Source organism: Ambystoma mexicanum, chromosome 6p (assembly GCF_040938575.1).
Source record: "Ambystoma mexicanum isolate Mex_15411 chromosome 6p, UKY_AmexF1_1, whole genome shotgun sequence".
In the NCBI taxonomy this organism is placed as follows: Eukaryota; Metazoa; Chordata; class Amphibia; order Caudata; family Ambystomatidae; genus Ambystoma; species Ambystoma mexicanum.
The window spans coordinates 1,358,517,662-1,358,545,198 of record NC_090935.1 but is presented as its reverse complement, the minus strand read 5'-3'; the positions used below and the strand labels follow the sequence as shown (position 1 = coordinate 1,358,545,198).

The following is a 27,537-nucleotide window of genomic DNA, read 5'->3' as shown; positions in this document are numbered from 1 at the left end:
TGGTCTCTGGTCTCCATTGTCACTTCCTGCACCCAGGCCTTCCTTGAGACCTGCTAATTAACATTCTTCAGTATTCACTGCCACCAGCAAGGTGTAACAATGGAGATGCAAATCCATGGGGCCTTGAAATGCTAATCAGGCTGCCCATGGCCAGAGGCTTTTGATGTACCCACAGCTGTCAGGTGTCAGCTGAACATGACAGGGGAGGGCGGCGCTTGTAAGCTGTGCCCTCCCAGAGTACATGGCTATTTTTGTGCTTTGAGCATGGAAAACATGTGCCAAAATGGCCCCACATATTTTCCGAAGGTTGATCTCCCATCATTCATTCTTTTAAATAAACAAAAAATCAAATAGCCCAGGCGAGCGCACTCTCCCTGTGCAGATGGTCGAATTCCTCACATCCACCCACAACTTAACTTGTGAAAGCGGCATAATGACATTCAGCGTAGAATGCATGCAAGTGCTGAAGATTGATGCGAGTCCCTACATTTGCCCGGCTCTCCTGAAACTCGCATTGCCTACACTGGTTGTATGTGGAGTCACAGAGATACTCAGGAGAATTTGGGCAAAGGAGTGGAGATGTAAGTCCGGGCAGACAGTAAAATTACCCAAATATGGCCTCAACCAATCACCAGGCCACCAACCCACCAGGGCGTGGTCCAGCATTATCATATCTTATTCTCCAGCAGTGAATATTTCCACAATTAAACATACTAGACAAAAAAGTACAGGCATGGAATGATTTAAAAAAAAGCCTACTCTTCCTTTCCTCTCCCTTCTCCAACTACTTGTGTCAGGGGTCATGCTAAGCAGATAGTGCCTTCTTGTTGGCCAAAACTACCTTGTGGTGCATTTTGAATAATGCTGTCCTTCCAATCAGCTTCTGCTATTTTCAGAAATCATATATAATTCATCAAAGAAGCAAATACTGTTGTTGAAAAAGCAATTTTTGCTTGAAATGATAAGATGTCACATCGACTGCGAGTAGCTCACCCAGTCAATTTTTCTGTAGATTCAACTTTCTGAAGTTCATGACAAATGCACACATAAAAGCAGCATTGACTACTCACACCTGCATAGATGGGAGCTTGCGCCATGTCATGAAGATTGCACCAAAATTACTTGTATTCTGTAGAGGTACATTGATAAACAGTTGCTAAAGCGCATACCTGGCCCCACACTACTACTGAACCAACAATGTCCCCATAAAGAGTAAACAGCCACAGCCCTACGGGTATACCTCCTTGGCCTCTTTTGGTAACGTGGGCTGAGGGCAGGCTAAACTCTTCCGGAGGGACGTAAGTTGGTACAGAAGCAATGCAAACAACAATAGTAGTGTGGTTCCAAAATAAAAGAATGTCCAACCAAGTTTCTGTGAAAAGAGAACCTCTAATTCAACTAACAAAAATGCACACTGCTAATATAAAGATAGCTACTGGGCCACCTAAGGGAAAACAACAGAATAAAGTGTGACTCTGTGTTTGTAGACGGGGATGCTCAGACAAAGATTTCTGCAGCAAAATGTCAAAGGTATTTAATATGTATTTCAAAAGGTAAAGAAGGGGGCTTTAAAATCACAGGGGCCCTTTAAGGAGCACCAGTGGGACAGGGCCAATTCAAATACTTTTCAGTTTTTGTCTTTCAGGTTTTTCAGTGTCGAATCGGGTGTCTGGGCACTGAGCCGGGGTTCAGTCAGGAGTGGTGTCGACAGGATCCAAAGACCTGGTGTGATTCGGCAGCAGTGACTACTTGTGGATCAATGACGTTGATAAACAGGCAACATTAGGCCAGCAGTGCTGGAGGACTTGGATGCAAAGAAGAAAGAATTGCCTTCGGCGGTGAGCAGGTTTGACTTGCTCAGTACAGCATTGTGGTACTGTCGTGGCAACGGCTTGGAGCTCAAAGAGGCTGGTAGACAGGCAGGTGGTTTCGAGTTGGGGATGTTAAAAGACATAAAAAGACTTGGCGGCTCTCAGAGCCTTGATGTTGGGTGAAACCAAAATTCGGGGATGCCTAGGCAATCAAGCATCGAAGACAGATGACTCCGTTGGTTCCATGCAGCAGGTTGGTTAACGTTGAAGATGCTCAAACTTGTGTTAAGGCAGTTCAGAGATGCAGGGATAGCGTGGGGTCACTTCTAAGGATGTGATTGCCAGGAGACCCAGTCCCGGGTCTCTGGGACAAGGGGAGTCTTTTCTTTTGCCCTTCCCAACCAGGATTGTTTGTAGAGAGCACTTGCAGGGTTTCATCACTCCAGTGAGCATGGTACTGGGTAACAATGTCTCAGTTGTAATAGGCATTTTCCAGTCAGCAAGTCATCCCTAATAGGCCACTGGGATGTTTGGGGAGAAGAGCATTCTTCTGTCTTTGAGATCCTGTCTTCACAGCTCTGCCAGAGGACTTTGGCGTACACTGTACACCCTAATCAGTTCCTAGTGAGTCAGTGTTCCAAATATTAATCAACTAAGGGGAGAGTCTCCCCCCTTCTATAGGCAGAATGCTACAGTGGATCGGTCCACAGCAAGTCTGTTGTTGAGAGTCCAATCCAGGCTTCTGCAAAAAGTGTTCTTTGCCCGCTGTTGATGAGGGTGCTTTGTATGCAGGAAACAGGGGATGGGGACAAGCAGTTTGGGAGCCCAAAAATAAAGATGGGGAGATCCCTCTGGACTAAACATCCCTTCTGCGCTACTCTAACTCCATCTCTTCCTTTGCCTACATCAAAACATCTCCCAAAATTGGCACCCTCGTGCGAGGTGGCTATTATGACAGCACTGTCTGAAGCAACAGTTCCCATTGGGCCTCCCAGGGAGAGTTTTGGCTCCTTGGAGGAAGGCGTCAACCTGTCTGAGGGTGATCAAAGGGAGGTTTCCTCGAATGCACCCAGCATGGTTGTTCTGAGCACATCCAGTCCAGATGGCTAATACACACCAGGTCACGTCATGACTGAATCACTGTTCACCAAGCTGACAATAAATCACACCAATTGCTTGTGGCTCTATTATTGTGCCATCTCAGTAGCCACCATATCAAAAACAAACATGGCTTATATATAGATATGAATAGCTCCCACCAGGCTGCTATGGTACACAATTTGTAATATTTTGAATCAGGCGTGCAGATGGTTAAAAACCCACCTCAGCCTGTTGGAACTTTGAGTACCAGTCTCTGTGTTCGGAAATGTACATGTGAACTTTGAACCTACCCGGCTGCCACTGCAGGCCATCTGCTGGGGAAATCAGGAGACAGTAATAGTAACTTACATGACAGCAGTATGCTTTTTGGCATGGAGAATTATGAAGGATCACCTTCAGTAATTCTGTATTGTTGTGGACAAGGATTCTATGGAATCTGCAACTAGTTGTTTCACCTTTTGCAATAAGACAATGGGCCAACAGTCCCTAGGATATACAGTCGGGTGAATGTTACCCTCATGACAATGGATCGGATGCAAACTGTGCACCTAGCAATGGACAACTTCAGTTGTGTCTACTGCAGGAATCGTCCGTCCGAGTTCTTGCATTCGAGGGTCAGTGAGGACTAGGTATCATACAGCGTATATGGTGTACCCCCTCCAACAACTCTTCATGAAAACAGAGCTTTCCGAACATTTGACTGAATCGAGACTGGAATGTGTTGCAGGAGTAATAACAAAATCATGACATTGTTATTTAGCGCTTTACGCCAGATTCCTCTTGCTTTCAAATGTAAAAAAAAGTGTTATTACCCATTGTCACGATACTCAATCTATTGACCTCTGCAGGATTAGCCGCTGAGTCAGACTGCACTCTGACATGGGCAACGCCGACACTAAGCTATCGGCATCCTCTCACAAATGCCATCTTCCCGCAAAGATACAACTGGACTAATTGTCCTCTCGCCTCCTTCAAAGTCAGATCGCAAGCACAGCACTGATTCTCAAGGATAGGACTGATTCTCAAAGATGTTACCAGGAGTACCCCCGTACCCCCGAGTTACTCTTTGGGATGGACTATTTATTTCACAAAGAAGTTCCTGGTGGTAACTTTGACATCTTTCTGTCTTTCCAAGAATAAGTAAGAAGGCACAGTTACACCCAGTAACTTATTTGTGAATTGAATAGTATGTCTCCAGGAATCATTCACGAGTAAGTCAGAGTTACACCCGGCAACTTCTTTGGGAGCCCGCCTGCATGAGTTCAGCTACAATACTGGATCTTTCTCAATATGACTACACAATTTGCTTCACGCACCTCCATTTACCTTTCCCATTTGTTCCCTTTCCCTACACCCGATGGCTTTTCCAACCAAAGGACTCTCTGAAGCGGCCACAGGGTTACTTGCTTTGCGCTATAGAAAGCAGCATAAATAAATAGATAGATAACTAAATAAAGGCTAGGTTACTGCGGCCAGAGCTAAGGTTTTCCTCTTGGCTGCTGGACTGTGAAAGCAGACTGAACCAAATCAGACTTTCTCTTCTTGTCCTTTACATTCCCAATCAGTGAGTCACTGGCAGCTGCGGTCACGTGCAAGGTCAACAAAAAACACACTCTGCTGTTTGTTCAGCAGACAGTGGCTGAAGAAATGGACGAATGTGACTTGGAAATTAGGGAAGGCTGCCTGGGAAACCACACAGCAGATGCATCCAGTACCCAGCGAAAGCACGGCCAGCAAGCAGGGCCTTTTCTTTGCCAAGGCCATGCCAGTGGACAGCCCAGTGCAGCACGGATGAGGGCACCAAGGAGGCCCAGAATGGCTCCAAGTCCAAAAAATGAGGCCCAAATGCAAACAGGGGGCTGTAAAGTGTTACTATGTCTAGGTTATGTTAGATCTGGCTTAGAATTTGCACCACACACCCCTACAATTTGAATGTTAGTGGGGAGGGGAGATGCAAGATAGTTGTACTGTTGTGTTCATACATGCAAACCGGAAGTACCCAACGCTCTGTGTGTGGGTGTGTTTAAAGGTTTTCTGTACCAAGTGTCTTTGAGGTGACAAAGGCGAGCCACGTCATGTGCCAGTAGTGTGAGGATTCTTTTGTCGGTATTGTGATATATATGTAGCCCCTGCGGCCACGTCCTTCCACCTCCACCCAGAGAAGGGCGGAATAAAGAACACAGATACCAGGGTGATAAAGTTCCTTAGTGTGCATGTGTTTTTGAAATTATTTTAAAATAGAACTTGCCTGTTCTCCCACAGGGGGTGCACAGTTCCGTCAAGCCCCCAGGCAGGGCCACATAAATTGGCGGCAGAGCCTCAGGAATGGATGGTCCACGAGAGAACATTGGAGGGGAGAGAACTCATGAAAAAATGTTGGATATAACGGTTGGAAAAGGAGAGTGAGCCAAGGAAAAAACTAGGCCTTCTTGGGGGCCGCAGCCTTGAGCAGTCCTCCAGAGTGCGAGGTTCCCTGATAGCTGGGCTGTGTATGCCAGGGATAGATGCGCGCTGCTGCCTAGACACCCAGAGGGCCTGCAGGTAAGTCAGCAAGCCTGAGGTCCAGAAGATCAAGACTCTGGCAGGGTGTGCAGGTCGACCCAGGAACATAAGCAGCCCGTGAGGCTTTACGGCCCGCCCTGGGGTGGGACACAAGACAGCAAAACTCCTGGTTATGTGGGGATTGCGGCCTGATTGAAATTAGGGCTGCCAAGTATGGGACAAGCCTCCATGAAGGAGGAACAGTTGCACAATTGGGTCTTGCCATAATCCGGCAGCATCCCATCTGGGTATGGGGTGCCGCAAAATTAAAAAGATCCCCCAGGGCTCAAAGCAGTGACTACGTGGCACCCCACCCAGGCCCGACAAAACTTTCTCTTTCAGCCGGTTTGGGGAGGAGGGTTGGACACAGAGTGGTTTCTATTTGGCCTGGAGGGAAGAAGTGGGTGCCTGCCATCAAGCCACGGCAAAAACATGAGGGCTAATACATGTAAGTTGGTTGGAGAGTTGCAGTGTTCTGATGTTTTTCTAACCACTGTCCTGGGCAAGTGTGCACATTCCTTTTGCCAGGCCAGGGCTGGACCACACTGGAACCACCGCCACCCTCCCTGACCAGCTGGAGAGCAAGGGGCGCTGAGCAACCAGCAACGTGAAGATATTAATACAAAAAGGAGATGGGCCACAAACTTCAGTTTCTGATGGAAAGAATAAGGCACATACACAAAGGGACATTGTTAGCCCTTGCGGGCACTTTATTAAGAGGCACAACAGGCTAATACATCCTACAAAGCACAGCCCACCCTCTACATCTCCCCACGCACTGGTTTCTCCCTTTATTGATAAGGGTAATGAATATGCCCCTGTGGGCAATCCCTGAACCGAATGAACCTTGGGCGGGATCCTATTCAAGCTTCCCCCCCGCTTCCCTTCAGCCTCTCCCAATCCCTTCTTCACAAATTATAACTCCTGTTCTAGTAATCCGCCATTGGCAGCTGCAGTCTACCCTAAACAAACATCCTGTCTCTAATAACAGCCTTAGTTTATACACAACTGTCTTTGTCAAAGTACAATACCCCTCCCAACCCCAAGGTGGCACCAAACCGAACTGACTCCCACCCCCTGCAATGCTGGAGGTTGCTGCCACTGGTTAGTTGCTCTGTCCATCATGGGCAGGGCATATCGGAAGTAAATGCCCAATTGTTCTTCTATGGAGGTGCTTTTAATATCTTCAAGTCTACAGTTTCCCATTTTTATCTGCGGTGGTCCTGTTCTTGTCCTCAGTGCTACAGAAGCCCATATTCCTCTGTGGTGTTCATGTCGTCAACAGCAGGGCTGCACCAACCTCTCTGTCTTCTGTGGCAGTGCTTTTTCCACCGTGGAAAAGGCCTAGCACAAGGGCGAAGAACTCGCGGGCCCCTCGTTGGTGCGGCACGGCCCCGCACATGATGCCTGTGCCAGCGAGGCTGATGACTGTTCACCACCCATCCCGTCTAACCCTTGGTCAGGTGGAGTGCTACTCACTAGCCACTACACCTTCGCCCAGGCCACCATGAGCACACGGAACAGGGCTTCCAGGCCACGCCGCTTGCCTGAGTTCTTCCAGCTCATGTGGCCCCGGGTCAGGTCACCTATTCACCCTAGCCATACCGTGCACACGTCCCAGAGCTTGATTCTTTACCGGCCCGGTCTGGCCCCGGGTGAGCCATATGGGTCTGAGGTCATGCTCCAGGTCTGCGGCCGCCCTGTTCAAACAGACCTGGATCAGGACGCATGCTTAACCTGAGCCGCCAACCCATACAGCCTGGCACTTTCGCCATTAATTGGGCCCACCGTGTTTGGCCCCTGGGTTGGCCTACAGCTCCCCAAGCCATGCTGGAGCCCGGGCTGCTCCTGATATACAGCCCGGGCTCTAGAATCCACCGGGCTGTAGCTGACATACGCGTCCCAGTTTCCAGGAGCCATGGTGGGGACTTGAGGCAATGGCTCCCCAGGAAGCACACTCGTCATCTTTCTTCTTCCAACTGTTCCTTTTTTCCACCTCTTAAAATTCCTGGAGTTGAATCCTTAACAGGTAAGTCTTGTCAACAAGCTACAGGTGCAAGTTGTCACCCGCAGTAGGGACACATTGGAACAATCAGGAAAGTTATTACAGTGCACCAAGTAAAATCACCTACACGTTAATCTCTTCCTGTCTGTGTAGTATTTTATGCATCCCATCCTTTTCTATCTTATTACCCTGACACCCTAAAGTACCCCCCGCAGGTGTGGCGAGTACGTGGGTGCCCCGGGGCTCGGTCCTCTCCTCGAAAGGCCTTCTGCGTGAAAGTACCTATACTTACAACGAGATTACCCCCCCTCCGACAGCTGCCCCCGAGGCGCCCTGTCCCCAACTCCAGAGAAAACCAAAAGTCTAGGCCCGATGGCTTCCCATGTGGGCCAGAGGTTACACAGGGTTCTGATAATGTGTGTTGGGGGGGCACTTTCACCATTGGGGGGCATGTTCAATTGCCTTGTGTGGTTGGCTTAGTTGGGGTCTGGGATGTGTATTATGTTTTGGAAACCAGAATTTGAGCATGTTAGTATGGAATGCAGTCAGATGAGCCATTAATGAGCTTTTCGGCATCCTTTCCACTATAAGTTGCTGGCTTTGGGCCAAGTAAATGTCGCCAATCCCTTTGACTCAGATGATGCCGCTACAAGCTGCTATAATGGGACGGCCTTATGGCCAGCGATTCTACCAGAAGAAATCCGCCATGCTTGGAGGCGCAGACTAGCTTTATTAGGCCTCATTCTAACTTTGCCTGTATCATGGCGGTAGAGCCGTCAGGATACCAGCAAAAGTTAGTAACGTTTCCGGCACTCGGTCCGGCCTCATTGCCACTAGATTCAGAGTTCTCCATAAGGGGATTTGCTGTCATCACCAGCACCGGCATGAGTTTTTTTTGCTGGTAGTGTGCCTGGCTTATCTCCAGTTTGGATGAGGTAACCCAGGCGCCCCACCGGCAAACCCGTAGTCAGCCCGTTCGGCAAAGTGCCGGTATCCACAAATATCGGCACTTTTTTACCAGACCAGCCGACTAGGAATGAGGCCCATTGTGCAGCTAATCTTCAGCGCACTGCCAAGATCTGAGAGCATCAACCTATGAGGGGCAAGTTCTCTGTGACTTCACATAACACTGCCCTTAAAATCAGTGGCCCCAGGCGGTGTGCGTTTCCCACTTTCCTTTAACAGCCATGTGTAAACACGCTCGCCTCCCCCCCAGCCCAGTCTCCCCCTTGACTCACAACAGCGGCTAGTCTAAAGCCTTTCTCTAATTGATTAAGAGCTCAAAAGGCGTGCCTTTTCAAATCAAGATGTTTGCAGGCTCCCTTTCTTGCAGCGGCCCCCGTCTCGGGTTACTTGCAAGCTTGACTGTGACGTCTGCGTTTGCAAATCCTTAACCGGGCCTGTGGCTGCCTTTCTGAGCAATTATGCTTTTATGAATAGGCTGCTTGTTCCCTTAATGGGCCCTAGTCCCCTGCCTAGCCGCTGCAGTCCAGAGCAGGCCATTGTTTGCAGGAAGCTTCGCATTCTTGGGCAAGAAACAGGGCTGAAGGTTGTCCCGAGCAGGTGGCGACGCACGTTGCGTAGCCTTACCTGGGAACCATCGGCGTGTCATTACAGATACCCAACTCATCAATTACGCAGGGGCCAGCACGCCACAAGCACACAATCTTGGAGTGTGTGTGGGGTTGGGGGGGAGCAGACCATGCATGAGAAATGGGAAGAGGGCATACAGCTTGAGAGTATCAGGTGTTACAGCTCAGGCACAGCATACTTGCTAACCCTACAGATTTAGTCAGTAGTCTACTGCTTTCGAAGCAGCCCTACCGCCTACAGATTTCAGTGACAGATCCTACTGCTTTTTACAGTGGCAAGTAATTTATGTGATTCTAAGGCAGAGTGCTTGTGACTAGCCCAGGACAAAGCATGCAGCACATTAATTAATCTGTCTGTACAGTGCGCTGGTAGGTGATTACTTAGATTGGGCTCAGAGCAACCCACTGACCAGTCAGCTACGCGACTCTCTCCTGCACTTTTGCCGGTACAACCCTTAGGTGAACCAGCAGTGAAAGCCAGTGGCACAGTGTAACACCGTCACACAGCATCTGCCGACAATTTGGTGTTAGCATTCAGAATGATACATGTTTAACATTTCAACATCTTTCCATGTTGTGCCGTTTGTATGTTTTGTATTTTCCTGTGATGTCATTTTTATGGGAATAATTATTTTTCAAACTTGAAAAATTCTACATCTTTTTGGTCACAGAATGTTGCCAAGTATGGCACAGGTGCAATGCTCACCTTGATTCACAGTGTGTGAAATTGGGGGATTCAGTGGGGAGACCTGGGGGGGTGGAGTGGGGTTGTGAAAATCCAGGACTGCAAGTCACAGAATTAGGGCGACCAGATTTTCAAGATGGAAAACCGGGACGTCCAACAACATAAAAGAAGAACTACTCCAACACTCACCACCCACTGGCCCCGCCCCCTTCCACCTAGGACATCCCCCTTAACAATCCCCTCACCCACACCACCATCCCACAGTATTTCCAGCCCTGCTGCTGCATGTAAACGGTGTAGGTAATTGTTAATGAAAAATGAGCTTTTGCTCTGTTTGATATTACAAGCCTTGTCGTTTATTATTTCCCAGTGGATGTCTGTGGTGCAAGGAGTTAATGCTTGTGGCTGGCATGTGAAAGGTTGGGGATTCGAGCCATCCTGCATGGCATACTTGTGATGCTTGTTTATATGATTGTTTATAAAATTTAATTTTCACCCTTCATCTCCCCAAAACAGGGACTCAAATTCTCCCTCCTTCCAAAACTGGGATGGGTTTTTAATTGAAAAATCTCTTGGGACGGGGCGATAGAAGGCCCAATTCCGGGACAGTCCCCGCAAAACAGGGATCTCTGGTTGCCCTATCCAGAATGCAAAGTTAAAACCAGGACTGGACTAACATTGTTTAAATGGAATGATGCGTGTTGCCGAGCGTGTGAGCGCGCGCACGCCCCTTGTCCCCCTTTGATCAATTTTACGTCACTGCTTGTGTTTTTGGATTCAGACTTGTGCAATACCTTCTCCCATTATAGTGGAATGGCCCAGGAACGTGTGTGAATTGAGTGACGGCGTACCTGAAAGAAGGTGGAGACTGTTTGTGGCGTGCTGAAATATGAATGTTGGAATTTAAGTTGGTGAGTTTGCTAACAAGTTTCGGTGAAAAGATCGGGTTTGGCTGACACAGGACTGAAAAGCGTAAACACAGTGGTCTCTAAACCTTGGCGGTTGTGCAAGACATTTATAATGCCGAAAGGACACTGACACTAGTTTCATAGCTAATGCAATTTGTGGGTAGGTACATGTAACCAGTGCTGGTCATTGGGCCGGCTCTCGCCGGATCCGAGATCCGGCACCAGATGTGAAGCCGCATCTCGGGATCCGGCCAGAGACAGTCGCCCAAACACCAAACCCATGCTCTTGAGCTGGGTTTCGAGGAAAAAAACTTCTGCAATGGCATGGCATGATGTAACCATTGTGATAGTTGGCGCAAGCTCCGCGGGCACCGTCACTCTGTAGAATCAGTATGCGAAACACACGTCAAAAGAATTACTTTGTAACATTAATGATCTCTTCTGAAAGCACCAAGCAGTAGAGCCCTTCCTCTGTGCGTTTGTTAAATGCATCGAAAGGGCATCCTCTGCCTTTTGAGAATGTTGTAGCCACTTATTTGGTGCAATGGACCTAGCTGTTTTCACCCAAAAAATACCACCTTGGTGAAAACCGACTGAAGCCGGCCACTTTTCACTCACATTCACTGTGCCTTTTATGATGTTAGAATGGGGAGAAACCACTTTGCAGACTTTACAATACATGTAAACACAATAGACATGAATCAAGGATGAGATTCCATGTATAGTTTTAAACCATCTGCTTGGCTGGAAAAACCTTCCCGTACCATTTGGGAATCCATGTTCTTTCAAATGTGCGCTTGTAACAACTTGTTGCTGTTCTATGGCTGCAAAGAGGGACGGGTATGCAGAGCTCTCAAGTTTCCCGTGGCACTGCGTGAGAAGGCGATCCAGTCCTGTTTTTGCTTGGAATTCTGGGACTTGTCATTTTTTTCTTTCCCATATGAAATGTAGAAAAAATACAAGTCCCCGAATCCAAAGTGAAGAAGAAAAAAAACAGGACTGGATGCCCTTCTCCCGCCTGGGCACAGGAAACTCGAGAGCTCCAGTTATGAGACAACATCGTTGAGAATTTTTAAATAATTATTGGACAATTGGAATCTGCCCAGGTGCGCATGGTTGCCTGATCTGTAGTTCATTAGACTAATGAATCCACTGTAGCGACATGAGTTTGACCTCATAGTCACTAGCTCAAATCAGTCCAGGGCCACTCAACCCTTCCTCCCCATTAGGCGGCTGGGTAGACTGGTTGCCAAAGCCTGTACCCCTGGGAAAAGCCCAGAATGCAACATCAAGAGGTGGCCCTCTAGAGCAGTTTCAGTTCTTCAGATGAAATAGTACTTGCAGAGTAAGGAATAGTGCCACATAAAAAACAGTGGACTTGGTCAGTACTTCCTGCTAGATCCATATTCTAACACAAGCATTTCTTAGACAGATATTGATCTCACTGAAAGTGGATAGCAGAGTCTGTGGGTGCAGTGGCACAGAACTCCACTGTCTCTACCCAATTAACCACAGAGGTGTATTGGAGCTCAGCGACAACTCTTGACATTTGTGGACCAGGTGTTTGTCAACACGATCCGCACACCGCATCAAGAGCTCCCACCGAAATCTGACAGGCCCAACAGAATAAACCAGACCTGCCTTCTAACAGATGTCAGTTAAAAACGTTTTTCAGTCAATCCGCACATCCTAAACCAGTGGTCTCCAAATCCAGTCCTCGAAAAAACGATATCCACTCCGCGTATTAGGGCTAGCCACTCTAAATGAAATTGAATACAATGAATCTAAGCAGGAATGATTTAAATAATCTGTGGCTAGCCCGAACATATGGTGTGAAAGCAGCTCTCAAGGACTGAACTCGGAGAAGCCTGCCCAAAGCTTTCGTAAGAAGGGAAAGCTCTTCAAAGAGGCAGCAGACCTTGAGAGAACACATTTCGATAAAAAATGCAATCCACTTGCATTTCCGATACAATGATCCAAGGGAAAGGCGGCAAAGAGCAGCAGCAAAGGAGTCCATCTTTACTTTTGCCAGGCAACTCATTGCTCTTGATCCGGAGTGCCTTCAAACTGTGCTGAGGAGCGTCAGGGTGCAGATCCCAAATCACAAGCAGTAAATCAAAAGCGCGGGCATAAACTTCGTGCGCTTTACAAATGTACAAATAAATAAATAAATAAATACATAGCAGTATCTTGCTGCATCATTGCTGGTGATGCTTTAAAGCTTCATCGTTTTACAAATAATGTCAACAATGGATTTTGGGTCCTTTTTCATGAGTACATATGCATGGAAAATACGGCAATCAAGAGATCTAGAAATCTCAACAAAGGCAGATCTAGAAAATGGGCAAATTCCACATTATTTCTAGCACCGTTTTCTAAAAGTGTTGCATTAGCTGGTCTTTAACAGCCACAAGTCGAGACCTGGGGAGAAGAGCAAGTAAATGACTACTCTTTTGGGACTGACAATCCACTGTGTGGGCTTATAAAAGTGTCTTCCATTGGGATTTGCTTGTCCATGTGCACTCGCCTCCAATTCTGTTCTTGCTCGTCCATCACTCCCACGTTACCTCTAAGCACCACCTCTTTCCCTCCTTGTGGCACCTAACCCACGTTTCCCTTATGCTTCTTCTCTCGTCTTTATCTCTGCAAGCTTTGCTCGGTCTCCTTGTCTCTTCCAGTGTTCTCATCACATCATTGTCCGTCAACCTATAATCTCCTTCCCCAATAGGTCTTCCACTCACATCCTTCTCCATCCCACCCAGCTTGCGTCGCAGCTCCAGCTCTCATCCCCATGCCAACCTCTCAGATCCTCCCCTCCCCACTGTTCCCAAGATTACTCTCATGCTCATCTCTACAAGCCTTGCTTGGTCCTCTTGTTCGCATCACATCATCCTCCCACAGTAATCTCTTATGGAATCCCTCCAATGCTCCTATTCTGTCACTTCCTAGTCTACTTTGCTGCACATATTTCAAACCTCTCCATCGGTCTTTCTTTTTAAGTTCCTATTGCCACTCGCTCACATTGTCTACCTATTTTCCTTTCCTTTCTGACTGCATTCCCCACGTCATTCATTGTCTCTCCTGTATTTGCCGCACACTTTTACCCATTCCAATGTCTCACATACTTTATTTCTCTCTACACAATCTCTTCTCTTAGTTTTTTGTCCTTTTTCGTGTACATATTCTTATAACCTCTGTCCTTCGCTGCGTCTCTAGTCATTCTTTTCCTTGTCTCTTCAGTTATTTCTCTATGACTTTTATTGACTCTCCTGTTTTGTTTCAAGCAGCCCTTGGCTTTCTGTAGATCGCATGTTATTTAATTTTCCTTTCTCACTGCCTCTTCTTGTCATGGTTTCTTTGCCTTTTTTCTTCATCTTTTTTTTCACCCTGCCTTTCCCTCTACTTTACGCTTTGAAACCATGACAAAGAGCGCAAAGCTTAAAACACGTGTTAGCACAAGAGTATGGATTAGAATGAGCTTTGAAAGAGGAGTTTAATACATTTCTAGAAATGTGTATAATTGCACAACTCCCGTTAGGTTGGCACAGACCAGACACCTAAGATACTGTATTGTGCTGTATGACATAATACAATAGTTTTGAGAGAGAAAGCGAGACACTCGCGCGGAGTTGACTAGCTGAGGTTACATCGTTATTGTGCACAATAAAGTTTGTTCGATCAGAGGAGGGGCTTACGTGATACATGTTGTCGTTAGTTGTGATGCCAGTTTACCAGTCACAAACAAATACACAGGGACTGAAAAACAAAACACTGGCTGTTCCGTGTGCATAGCCAACCTCTGATGCGTATCTGCCCAGATATGGGCTCATGAGCCTTTCTTTCCCTGCCTCCAGCTGGAGGACCATGCCACAAATTATCCCGGTATACGGCGGAATAGTTGACAACAACGAGGAGGGTCTGTTCTAGAGCAGCATAATACAACCGTCTAGGGCTGCACCAGGAAGCAGAGGCGTCGCTAGGGGGGAAAAGGGGAGTGGGGCTATAGCCCGGGGTCTTTTGCTTGTAGCCCCAGATAGAAGCTCAGGGGCTACAATCAAAAGGCTAGATAGCCCCAAGTCAAGAGAGTCTGGACAATAGCATAGCCCCAGATCTTTTACAAACCTAGCAACACCCCTGCCAGGAAGAAGAGACAAATTGCTCCTATAATCATCACCTGTTAATGTTAAAGGACATTTGTACCGCGCACTATCACCACCGAAGTGGTCCCCTGGCGCTCTGGTGGTGTGGTGCATGTTAGGAATAACGTTTCTATCTAGATGTGACGCAAGCTTAAGTTCAGAATTCCATACTAGTGTGGCGCATGCTAACATTCACACTTCTATCCAGGTGCGACGCAGGCTAAAGTCAAGAGTCCTGAGTGAGGCACATGCTAGCAGTTACATTCTAAAGTTCAGAATTCCATGCGAGTGTGGCACATGCTAACAATCACATTTCTATCTAGATGCAACACAAGCTAGGGTTCAGAATTCTAAGTGTGGTGCATGTTAGGAATAACATTTCTATCTAGATGCGACGCTGGCTAAAGTTAAGAATCCTGAGTGAGGAAATTATGCTTTTCCTCAGGTGGTAAAAAGCCATGAATGGCCCGGCGCTGAAAAAAAAGCTTGGTGCCCCATTGAAGAGGGCATTGGTTTTCTCTTGGGCCACACAGGTAGAGTAAGGAGGCTGAGTGTGCCCCCACTACTTCCAGAGCGGAGGGTCAACCGCTGCTGTTCCAGACATTCACCCTGTGCCCCATGCTGGATACAGATTAGAGCCCCCGAGTTCTCCATTCCAGCAGTGTTTGAGGCGTGGGGGGCTACATATAGCCCTTTCTGTGTGACGGCAAAAATGCTGGGCTTCGGGAGTATTTTCTTACTTCTATTTTGTCAAACCACTTCTACAAAGACCAAAGGAAGGTCCTCATGATGGATTTACTCCCTTCCAATCGACCACAAGTGTAGACGATATAGTACATCTGTGGTATTAAGAAATCATGACATTTCGGTCCCAAAAACCCACAACGGAAACAATGTTTGCTCTATTAATAAAAGCGAGAAATCAGTTTTAATTGCACAGCAGTCCCAGAGGCCCCCAGAGGCAGGCTCTGTAAAGCAGGATTGTAATGGAATCCCAAGATTCCCCCAATTATATATGATAAACAGCAACCGGTTTTGATGAACGATAACACAGATTAAAATTCTTGCCGGAGAGCAAGCTGGAGGCTAATGCATAATTGCCACGCTCCGCCTAAATCTGTACCTAAAAACATCATAGTTGTCAAACCCTCCCCTGTTGAATTCCTTTTAGAGGTGAGACTACTTGTAGTGACCCCAAATGTGCTGTAGGATTGAGCTGTTACTGCTGGGGAAGTAAGCCATTTTTGGAGGGTTGTAATCAATGCATTGAGTGCTCGGTTAAAGCGGACGTTTTTATCGTAACAAAAATGTATCAAAAGCAATTAAAAACATCACTGCTGTTTAATGTATGTTCCCGTTTCTTTGATTCCTGCTACTTTTGCCAGAACAAGTTTTTGCAGTGAAAGTGTTTAGACCACAATGTAGGAAGTGCTCCTCAAGCAAAATGTTATTAGTAAAATACTAGGGTTTGAAATAAAGTGTTTTGTTCAGATCTATATTTGATACCTACTATCTTTACCAACAAGCTAGGGGTCTTCAGCATGCAGGGCCCCCAATGTTTTCAACGACTCCCCCCATGATCCATCACCATAGACCAGGCTTGATAGATTTATTTGGACTGTATGCCAAAAAATCTGCGAGTCAGCGCTTCCAACCCCCGCCATAGGCTTTGTCTCGGATTTTCTATACAGTCTTTGTCCAAAAATGGAGAAATTGCAATCTTTGTGTGCGCAGGCCACCTGTGGTAGATGCCCGATTTTTGTTGTAACCCATGAATACATTACTATGTATAAACTATTGGAACACTGTGATTGTTCGTAAACACTCAAACCTATCTGGCAGAACTCTTAAACTGCACAAAACAGTCCCAAAAATTGGTCAGTTACTGAAATTGTATGAACAAGTTTCTGAGCAAGAACTGCGGTCATGGACCAAGCAGGTGCAATACACAAAACACACGCAAAAAAGGGACAGTGAACGCCATCATGTCAGAAGGGTAATTCCACCACACACTAGCCAAAGAGTCACAATGAACGAAAGGAAAAGTTGAGGACACGAAGAACAGACAAGACCTTCAACCCAAGAGCACCTTCCTGTGAGCGGAAATGAGGCATCTCTGACAATCATGTGATCGAGGACCATGTCATCACGCTAGATTTACTGTAAGTAATAGGTGTGTGGACGTCCATATGTGTGCTGACCTCTCAAACCTAAACTTAATGTTTCCTTCCTGGCTACAAAGGATTTCTGGAACATTTGCGTTGAGGAGGGTGGCCTGCTGCACAGATTCTCACGACTTTTGGGCTCCCAGAAACACAAAGGACCTTTTTCCTCAGTAACTGCAACGGAAACGCGCGTGGTCTTCATGTACACTTTCTGTACTCTTCAGAAGCATAATTATTGTTTAAAAGCAGGTCAAATTAGGGCTTCACACTGCTGAATTGGCACGGTGTACACAAGCTATCCGGCATCTATAGTACTGTTTAATAAACAGATTGTATATATTTATATATTTACAAACGTTAAAGGGAAGCGATGGTCACCCTATAATTCAGTTAACCCATTGACTTTTCTTCAAATTCTACCACTAATAGCTTTTTGCTCACAGTATGGATTTGGATAAAGTTTTACCACAAAAAATTGTCTGGTACACTCATCTCTAAACTGGAAATTTTGCAGTACATGTATTAATCGGTTCAGATGTTATTTAGAAGAAGAAAAGAAAAAGCTGCTTTCAGTCTTCTCCCATTCATTTTTCCATAGAGAAAAAGTTGCTTCCATTGAACGTCCACAGCATGGAAACGACTGGACGAACTTGTAGCAAACAAGCATTGCGGTTCTTTCTTATTTTTGTTTGGTGTAAATCAGGCCAATATTTTCATATAGTATTTGACTGAGAAGTGGGTGACGGTGGTCCAAACAAAACCTTTCATATATCTCCTGTGGTGCATTATTGCATGGTTAGATAAATAAAAAACATTTTTTTTAAATTAACTCATATTTTTTTTGTTTGCTCGATGCAAGCGATTACCGCAGAAAGACAAAAGAAAACAGCTCAACATTAGATTTGAAGGGGGGGGGGGATTTCCATTAGCGTATAGCTGCGGAGGGATAAGAGAACCACATGTGTAGTTGGAGAGACTGGAGGGGTTGGAAAACCTGTTTTGTGACAGAATGTTTTTGTCTTCAAACTGAAATTTCGCAAATAAGAAAAAACGTCACAGGAACAGAGTGAAAGGGGCTAGTAGGAGAGGGTCAGGGATGGTTTACACTGAGTGTGGTTGGATGTAAAAAGGAGTGGGGTGCACTTTGAGAGTGGTGATGGGGAAGACTTTGAAACTGTCCAACATTTTCCCATTACTGCGGCAATCGGCAAACAATGCCTTTCCGCGGAAATGATTGCTGGGATGATTAGCATGGTAATAGAAGGCGGCATCAATTTGCCGTCGTTTGTTAACGTGGGGATGTCTTGGGCAAAACTACTGTGAACATCAAAGGAGGGGGGACAGCCATTCACTTTAAGTTCTGTTGGTGCAACAGGACACTGCCCATGGTCGGTGGAGTCTACTAATTTAAAAGTATGAGGATATGGGCCTCTGCGGGAGGCCTGGCAAACTGACCGTGGCTGATAGAGGTCCACAGTCTTTTTTGCCCAATTATTGCAACATGAACAGTGGACATTGCGGTAGGCCATGGCTACTGGTCATGACCAGAGGCCAAGGCTGGTGGGATGTGGTCAGTTACTAAGAAGGGGAGATGGGCCGTGGCTTGGGCCACAGTCTCTTTGCCTTGTTGGAACGTGGCTGGTGGGATCTGGTTAGTTACTAGGCAGGGTTGTATGGGCCATGGCCAAAGACCAGTGCCACTGGTAACGGCCAATGTGCCTCGATCTACCTTGTCCATGTAGAAGATCTAACATAACAAAACCCTTAAAATGCAGTGAAAAAAACTTTAGTTACAACAGAGTTAAGATGATCCAATTCATCGCAGCAAAACCCATTAAATTAGGCAGGTGTGGGAAGTGATGACAATCTTATCTCGCAGTCCGCCACCTCTGTTGCTTGCCTCACAAGCACATACATGAGATAACAACAGGGATCAACAATGAGAAAAAATGGCATCATAGGGGACATCTACTGGGGACTGGGGGCGAGGGACTCGGAAATAAGATTGTTGTCACTTCCCACACCAACTAAATTTCAAGGGTTGTGTGGTAATAAATTGGATCATTTCAACTCAGTCTTCACTAAAGTTTTTTCACTAGAATATACCAACGAGATGAATGAAGTCTCCCTCTTGGTCCATTTTTATTTTCGTTATGTTATTTTGTCTCAAAGCACACATGCTACCATTTTCACATGTCCACTTGTGACTTTGTGTTTACAAGAAATGGGTTGGTTGGGCGGTTGGCAGAAAGATGTGAACAATGTAGCGGTTACTTGTATATTGGTGTCTATAGATCAGGAGAAACTGGGCGGGGGTAAGCTTTGAGGTGGTTTTGTGTACGATAACCAAGAAACCCGGCCCCTGTGTGCCGTATATCTGGTCGATCGGCCTCCCTTGCTACAGAATTTATGTTCTGCAACTAGAATTGGTGTAGAGTTTGATTCGCTTCTTTATGATTTCATACCGTTTCGTTTTTGTTATTAACTCTTTATTTCTTTATTTATTGTGCATTTGTAAGGCGCTTATACATCAAGTTAATTGTGTTTCAAACCACCCACAGAGCAACGGGGAGGGAACATGGGGATGAAAGGCAAATATAACAATGCCAGAGAGAGGCGTCCTACTAGGCTTTGTGAGGGAGGTTAAGTGCTAGGAGTACCAAGGAGGTTAGTGCTAGGGAGTAAGTAGCAAGCAGCCGTTAGGTGACTGGTAGTGGTCAGCTGCCAATAAGTAAGTGCAGGCCTCTGATACACAGGTTAGTGGGTGCCAAGGCAAGTGCTGGGAGCGGGCGGAGGCTGAAGGCAATTGGGGGTAGGAGGCCAGGGCCCAGGTGGACGTCGCCGGGATCCCATTTGATACGCTGATAGACCCCTGATGTCATTTAGCCACCTTGGAGAGTTACTGTTGGTGTAGTAACTGCGTAGGAGTACGAAAGACTTCCGTCTTAGCAATGCCTAGCCATATGGCACAGAGTGATTCAAAAGAACTCGGTGCCTCCCCTTTCTTTGCTACTGAACTCTGTGGCGGGTGGGATAAATGCAGCCTCCTGGGAGTGTCAACTCTACGTTCCCCTCCCCCATCCCAACTGGCGCAAAGGCGGTTTCCAGAGCTTTACACTCATGGGTTGCAGATCTAGCAGCTGAGCTAATGTGAAACTGACTAACAAATATGCGCACAGGAAGAAAGACAAGGACCAGGGAGGTAGCATACAAGACATTTAAAACAATGTTTTATTGATGTACTCGCATCAATTTTACAACTCGTGAATCCTCCTTCACCATGACTTTTCGCGTAAATTGCTAAGGCCTCATGAGAAGAGAATGTTGCTTTCCAAGGCGCTGCTTGGAAATCCACCAAACAGCAAGAAAGGACTTAACGGAAGAGTACAGTCGGGCATCACTACAAAATGGAGGTGAAGACAGGAAGGAGAGGTTCCCGTCAAGGACGCAGCGATTCTGTCAGTGTTCAAAAGGATTTATGAACACCACGCTGGGAAGCACTGGCGTAGCAGGGGCCCTAAAAAAAGGCCACCGTCACAAGCTACTTTCCCCAACTAATCGTGTCCAACAAGAACAAACCTCACACCCGAAAGGAAAGGATATCTAAACTGGTCCACGCGACTCACATTTTGCAGACATTTTACCGCCAGGGTGAGTATTGACACAAATGAAAAACAAGCCCGCTCTACATTGTGTGCTCAAAATAGTTGCCTACTGACACTATTATCACAGACATTTGCATTCGATATCAAAAAAATCTGTCTATTTTTATGTTGCTAATATGTTCTTCCTGGCTGCTTTGTGTACAATCAAAGCACTGTGCTGTTTATCCTTATACCCTTTCCAATTAAGATATGTATTTACAGAATGAGGGAGATGTACTTATTTATGGACTTGTTTATATACTGAGAGAGATTTATTTACAAACTGAGCCAGAGAAATGTATTTACAATATGGAAACTCGATGCAAACAAGACCTCCAGAGAATGCGCTGCGTGACCCAAAATACATGTTTGCAGTGTCTCATCCCAAAATACATGTTTGCAGTGTCTCATCATTATTATTATTCGTCATGGAGGAAGTACACAATGAGGGAAACAGATCACAAGGGATCAATACAAGGGAGCGAACAATGGGGGAGAGCGGGCAAGTGGGCACCAAAGGATCCATAAGGAACCAGGGGATGAAACCGGGGGAGCACTATGCCCATTGTCCATTTAGGTGAAAAATGGAGGGTGTGTGGACTTAGGCACTAGGGAGAAGTAATTCCTTGAAGGAGTGTGCTTTGATATGCTATGGCATTTATAACGCGCCTATACACAAGTGTTTCAAGGCGTGAAATCTTGAGATCTATCCTGATATGTGAAATCAAGGAGGCACGTCCGGTGTTGATGGAGAGGAGGTTCCAGAGTCGGGAGACACCGAGTAAGAAAGCCTGTCTTCTGGGTGTTTCCTACGTGCACCGGCAGAGTTCAAGTCTGCACATGCCCTTGCTTCTGATTTATTGTGTGAGTGAGGTTTCTGTGTGGGTGATATGTGCCTGTGCGCAAATCATCCATGTGTTTGGCAACAGGGGGCTGTGTTATGGAAGTTCTTGATTTTGACAATGCTGGCTTAAAGTGTTTGTGCAACATTATCCAAATTGCTATATTGAGAATGTTGAAATAGATTGTGGCTGCAGCTATCAATGTGATTTACAGTGAGCACACACGCCTTAGTTGCATTCGCAGCTTTATAAAAGTTATTCACAGTGGCCATCATGGCAAAGATTGTGGTCACAAAATTAAAGTTCTTTAAACTAGGAATGCTGACATTTATTATGGACTTCGCTTCATGATATGTTTTACGCTGGCAATGCTGGGACATGTCTCTGGTGCAGCTGCATGAAAATGACTTGGAACGTCAATGCTGCCGTATATTGTGAACACAGGCATCATGGACACATTGTAAAATGCCCCTGTGTACTGTTGGTAACATGGATGACATCTCTTAGATTTTTTTTATTAATTGTCCTAGAAAACGAATTGTAAATTGTATGACTTTTTAACCCATTTATATTTAAAAATATGCTATAAAATACACAATTTCAAAAGATTATTTTAAACATTTTCTAGGGAGAAACACCTGATTTTGCCTTCATTTCTTAGGGCTGTGTTTCAAGGTTTGCTCGTTTGTGCAGATATGTGGAAGAGATTAATATCCCTGCACTAAAGATTTTCCTGTCACCCTGAACTTGAATCGCTTACAGTGCCAGTGCCTCGGGAACCGCTGACACCGTAGCACCAAAAGCTACCTCGGCTACTAGCACGTGCAAAATAATGTTACTTGCCACAAATGTGGCAGGAACATTTACGTGCCTGGGGCATGGCACCATTACCCTTTTTTTATGTCAGGTCTAGGATGTAAGATTAGATTCAAAACCTTATGCTCTTTACCTAGTGCAGTCCATCTCACAGCGCTGGCATCATAATCATTAGGAATGAGTGCTGACCTAGACCGGCCCGAGAGTCTGTGGCGCACTCGTATGGAAAGGTTGTGGGATGGAAAACCAATCAAGTCTCGGGAGGTTAGCTCAGCGGCACCGTGCTCACCTTGGAAGCAAGACAGAGCAACACAGGTTCGATACCGGGTCCGAGCTTAGAAACCTCTGGGTTTTAGGCGCGTTATAAATAACCAATCATATATCATAAGATGCATTGTGTTATGGTGCATACCCAAGGGGCACCACCACATACCCACTGTTTGCCATCTAGGCACAATTGTGCTGTCTCCATACTGGAGTAGACTTGAGGGCAGATGCCTACCGTGCCCGACGGTACAGAAAGAAGGGCCTGTTTTAATCTGCCCACAAGTACATCTGTGTGATGGGGATGTACTCACTTTGTTTTTGCTAATCAGCACCTCTGCAGCACCATCTTTTGTGGCAACACTGAGTACAGAGATTTTAAAGGTGAAAGCAGGCTCTTCGGTGCAGTGACAGAAGGAAGCAGAAGAGAACAATACACGAGAGAAACGCAAGGAATGAAAGAGATTAAACAGTGAGAATGAGAAAAAGGAGAAGCCAATTTGGGGTAAAGAGCCTGCGTAGGAGAACAAAAGTTTGGGGAGAAAGTGGTATGTGGAAAGCTGATTTTAGGGGAGTAGTGACAAAGCAAGCAAGATGAGGAGAAATTACAGAGATCTTACATCATTTCACGCTTTTAGAGACTACAAGGAATGGCACTGGAGACAGCCAAATGACCAAGGAAAAAATAATCATTTAACGCAGCACTAGGCAGAGCACATTACTTCCAACAAGTACACATCTCATTTAACATTGTAAAATTGAAAGTTATATAAATCAATAGTACAACCATTTTAAGTGTTTGGAATGTAACTGCTATTTCAGAAAATTGGCAATGGGATGGAAGTTTGGCAGAGTGGCCCAACAAGTGCATTTGGCAGTGGCGGCACGGTGGTACACCACCGTGCCAGCCTGCAGAGGAGGTGCCTTTGTCGCTCAACACAGGTAACATGTAAGCGCTCAAGAACTTACCTGGCAAATTCTTGGCAGGATCGTTGTGACTTGGACTTTCAGACTGCCCAGAGTCTGGAAAGAAGAAAAAATAAAACATCACAATATTAAAAATAACACAGCGTTTTCACAATGTGTGTACCAAATGCTCTCCATGAAATGGTGATCCGTAGACGTGAAACATGCCGCACAATTAGAAAAAGTGAGTTTACTTAGTCATTCGTAAAGTCATATTGTCAGGGGATGAACTGCTAAACCATTTAACATCTACAAAGTTGAAATGAACCAACCCGGGCTAGCACCTGCTTTTCTAGCCTTGCTGAACACTTCCATTGAGCAAGGGGCCGTACCCCTCCCCTACAACAATGTTGTTTTTTGTTTTTTATGAATGTCGATAACCCAGGGTTTTACAGACCATGTTGCCAATGACTGTGCTAACCCGGGGCTGTAGTGGCCATTTTGTTGTTTGTGCTAACGGTGATAACCCTGGATTTTACAGACCATGTTGTCAATGACTGTGCTATCCCGGGGCTGTAGTGGCCATTTTGTTGTTTGTGTGTGTGAATGGTGATAACCCTGGATTTTACAGATTATGCTGCTACTTGTTCACATGAATGCTGATGACCCTGGGCTTTGTAGAAAATTGTGTTTGTTTGTCTAGACTGTGCCAACCCAGGATGGAGTTACCATAGGACTTTACGGACTATTTAGTGGTTGGTCCATAAGAATAGTGTTAACAAAGGACTTTATAGACCATGTTGATGGCTGTTCTCAAGAATTCTGATTTCCAGATAGATTACTATGTTTTTTTTTGCTTATATGCAACATAAATAACTGAAATCCTCCTAGTTGGACCCCCAGCAGTATTGAAAAAACTGAGCAGTCAATACACAGCCTTTCACATTGGTATCCCGATCCCAGTCTCATCCTCAGTAAAAACCCTAGGGGTTTACCTTGATGCCACGCTCTCAATGTCCCAACAAGTGAAATCCATCCGGAGCAGCCTATGCCGCCAAAGTAATTAATGCGTCACAGCCTTTCCTCTCCAAAGCCGTGTGCCTAATAATCGCACAAGCAATCATAGGTTCTAGACTTGATTACTGCAACGCCCTGTTCGCTGGCACTTCTTCCAAAAACCTGCAGAAACTCAAACTCATACAAAACAATGCCTTGCGAGCAGCTCTGAACATTCCCAAAAAAAGAACATATCTCAACCACAAGAAGAGCCACTCATTGGCTGCCCATTCGTGAACCTATCATGCTCAAGATCCCATCCATCACCCACAAGCGTCTCTACGGCCCTCCCTACCTTGCCCAAACAATCACTAAAGCTCAATCCACCAGACCACCAGGCTGCCCTATGCCCACCGTCTTCTCCTTCCTAAAATAAGAAGAGCTAAAGCTGGGGGCTCAAGCTTCCCCTACATTGGAGCCAAGCACTGGAATCCCCTCCCACCCTCACTTAGAGCTGAACAGTCATACTGGGTTTCCCGCAGAACTCTGAAGACCCAGCTCTTCAAATAGTCTGCCTGGCCTACCTGCACCCACTTCCTCCCTGTATTTGTACCGTTGACACCTGAATAATAACCTATTTTGTATGTATAAAGATATGCTTCTAATCAGCGCCTCAATGCCCTTGGGTTGTTTGTGTACTTTATAAATTAAATGAATAAATATGGACGGTGTTCACATAAGACTCCACAGACTATGTTGCCACTTGTTCATGTGGACGGTTAGAACCGTGAATTTTAGAAACTACGTTGCAACTTGTTCCATTGTACGGTGGTAATCCAGGACATCACAGGTTACGCAGTTGCTTGTTCATATGGATAGTCAGTCTGCCCACTTGCAGATGCCGGTCACATGCAGGATGCTGCTGTGAAGCTAACTCTATGCAGATTAATAATGCACCACAAAACATGCCGTAAGCATTCCGCTTACAAATGATAACTTAGCAGTGGCATGATGTGCAGTCTGCATGCTAGTCTTGACAGTGTGGGATCTGCTGATGAGGGATGCTGGGATCAGGCAGGAGAACACCCCATATGCCGAGAGGCACAGTATGCCCGGTCTCTGGGTGAAGAACTCCATTAGCTCAAAGGGCATCCCCACCTGCCGGTATGTAGAGTGGCACCAATGCCGCCAGCTGGGGAAGCGAGCGAGAGCAGGCGCGAAGAGCCATCTGCCTCCATCGGCCAGGCACTGATCGAGGCAGTGAGCAGCTGTGAGCCACAGACAGTGGGAAGTGGGGCACGGCAAGGCACAGTCATGAGAATGGCAGATGAGGGGCCCAGGACTATGCATTTACACAGGCCCACTGGCACAATGCCCTCCAGGGATATCACCACTCGCCATTACAAAGGAGTCTGTTGAGTGTGGCACAAGTGAATAAAACAGCCACTGCATTGCAACAACAACAAAAAACACTACATGTATGTATATAAGGTTTGGTATAGATTAGTTAAGGTTACTAGACGTCTCGGTTTTCGGTGGACAGTCCCGTTTTTTCACACAATGGCCCCTTGTTCCGACAAGCTTCTTCCAAACAGTGAACTGTCTCTGTTTTAGGAACAAGATTTAGAAGCTAGGTCATGATCAACGTCTTTCCGATAACCGGTCAGTTTCCAGTTGCAGGGAAAGCTTGTGAGGGACAGGCAGTGTATTAGAACATAGAAAGCTCAAAGACCTCCATTACTTGTCATCTCACCGGGGCAATGACCAACTTGACATCGATCTTCCTGCAAATAGTTGCTGGAATGAAGAAGTCTATGATATGCCGATTATTCCTCAGGCTTAGCCATTCTGGTGGGTCATATTGTAGGGCTCTGTGTTTGATATCCCTTTTCTCTGTTGAATTTTGCAAACTTGTCCGGTTTTTGAAATTCTGGTCACTCTATACTTAGCACTGACACAATGCTGCTTGAAAGTACTTTTTGAAAGGTAGGTGGGCATGGGATGAAGAGCAGGAGTTAGCCGAAAGAACAAGGAGACAGTGGCGAGCTGTGCTATGTAGTTTAGGTGGTTTCCTGTCTTGGTAATACCAGTGTCTATCTGATAGAGGAGCACTGCTTAAATACACCTTCCAGAATACGGTTCACCCTGCATCCCGGTACAGGCGACAACAAGAACGAAATATATCGTTCTTGTCATGTTTTCCCTTTCTTCTCTGAATCTATAAAACGCGCCCCCATGAAAGCATCTACGCAAGTACACACACTTGAAACAGATGGTACTGATTGAAGTCATTTCGGGGAAATAATAGGATCAACACCATATTGCATGGCATCGTCTTGTTTCCAAGGTGAGCGAGTTGCCCCTGAGCTGTCCTCCAGACCTGCAAAATGTCCTCTCTCCTCGCCATTCTTTTGTGACTGTTCTGTGCCCCTTCGCGACACACCGGAGTTCACAGCCTAGGCGAACTGTGGACAATGCCGGGGCCTCCTTGGGAAACTGACAGGCATGTGATTATTTGGGGGCATTATCGACTGTTATATGTGCCGAATGTCGTTGTTGGCTTTCTGTCCGAAATGGCCCAGTCCAATGGCAGCCCGGCTGGTAATAAGCACTTGATGTGTGTGTTTGGAGGGACCAAAGCATGAGACAAACTGTTACTCCTTAGCCATGGGCAGAATCAACAACGCATAGTAATGAAAGTAGTCTGCTCATTTCCAAGTGGTCATTAAGGAGAGCGTCACGAGAGTCATGGATGTTCCAGGTGTCCACGACAGTGTTCAGGGGAGTCCTTGTGGGAGAGTGTTTAGAAGTAGGCAGGGGCCGTTGGTCATATAGGCAATGGTTCCTTTCGATTTGCAGCCGTAAACTGACAGATTATAACTCTGGAAATAATAGACCACCTCAGGCCTTTGGTCCACTGCTAGATTTAAAGACATGACTTGGGTCTTCGTGCGAGATGGAGTGTGTCTGCTACTGCTGCACGGCACTATGGGAAAGCACACAGAGCAGGAATGTGTAGGCCAAGGGAGGCGTGGTGGGACCACTCCAAAATGGAAGGAAACCAAGATGGTCTATGGACATGGAGGCCAAATTAAATGAGGAGCGTGTCAGCATTGTCCACC

The 27,537-nt window shown here is 46.1% G+C and overlaps 1 protein-coding gene across 8 annotated transcripts in view; it reads right to left on the bottom strand.

Annotated features, from left to right (window-relative positions):
* NFIB (nuclear factor I B) overlaps positions 1-27,537 on the bottom strand; it is an 870,278-nt gene that overhangs the window by 246,581 nt on the left and 596,160 nt on the right. For 6 of the 8 annotated variants that reach the window (XM_069626065.1, XM_069626059.1, XM_069626066.1 and 3 more), the window contains exon 3: positions 23,483-23,536. The exons of the other annotated variants lie outside the window; for them this stretch is intronic. In XM_069626065.1, coding sequence (XP_069482166.1) covers positions 23,483-23,536 — 54 coding nt within the window. The remainder of the gene's footprint in view (positions 1-23,482; positions 23,537-27,537) is intronic. 8 annotated transcript variants of the gene reach the window in all.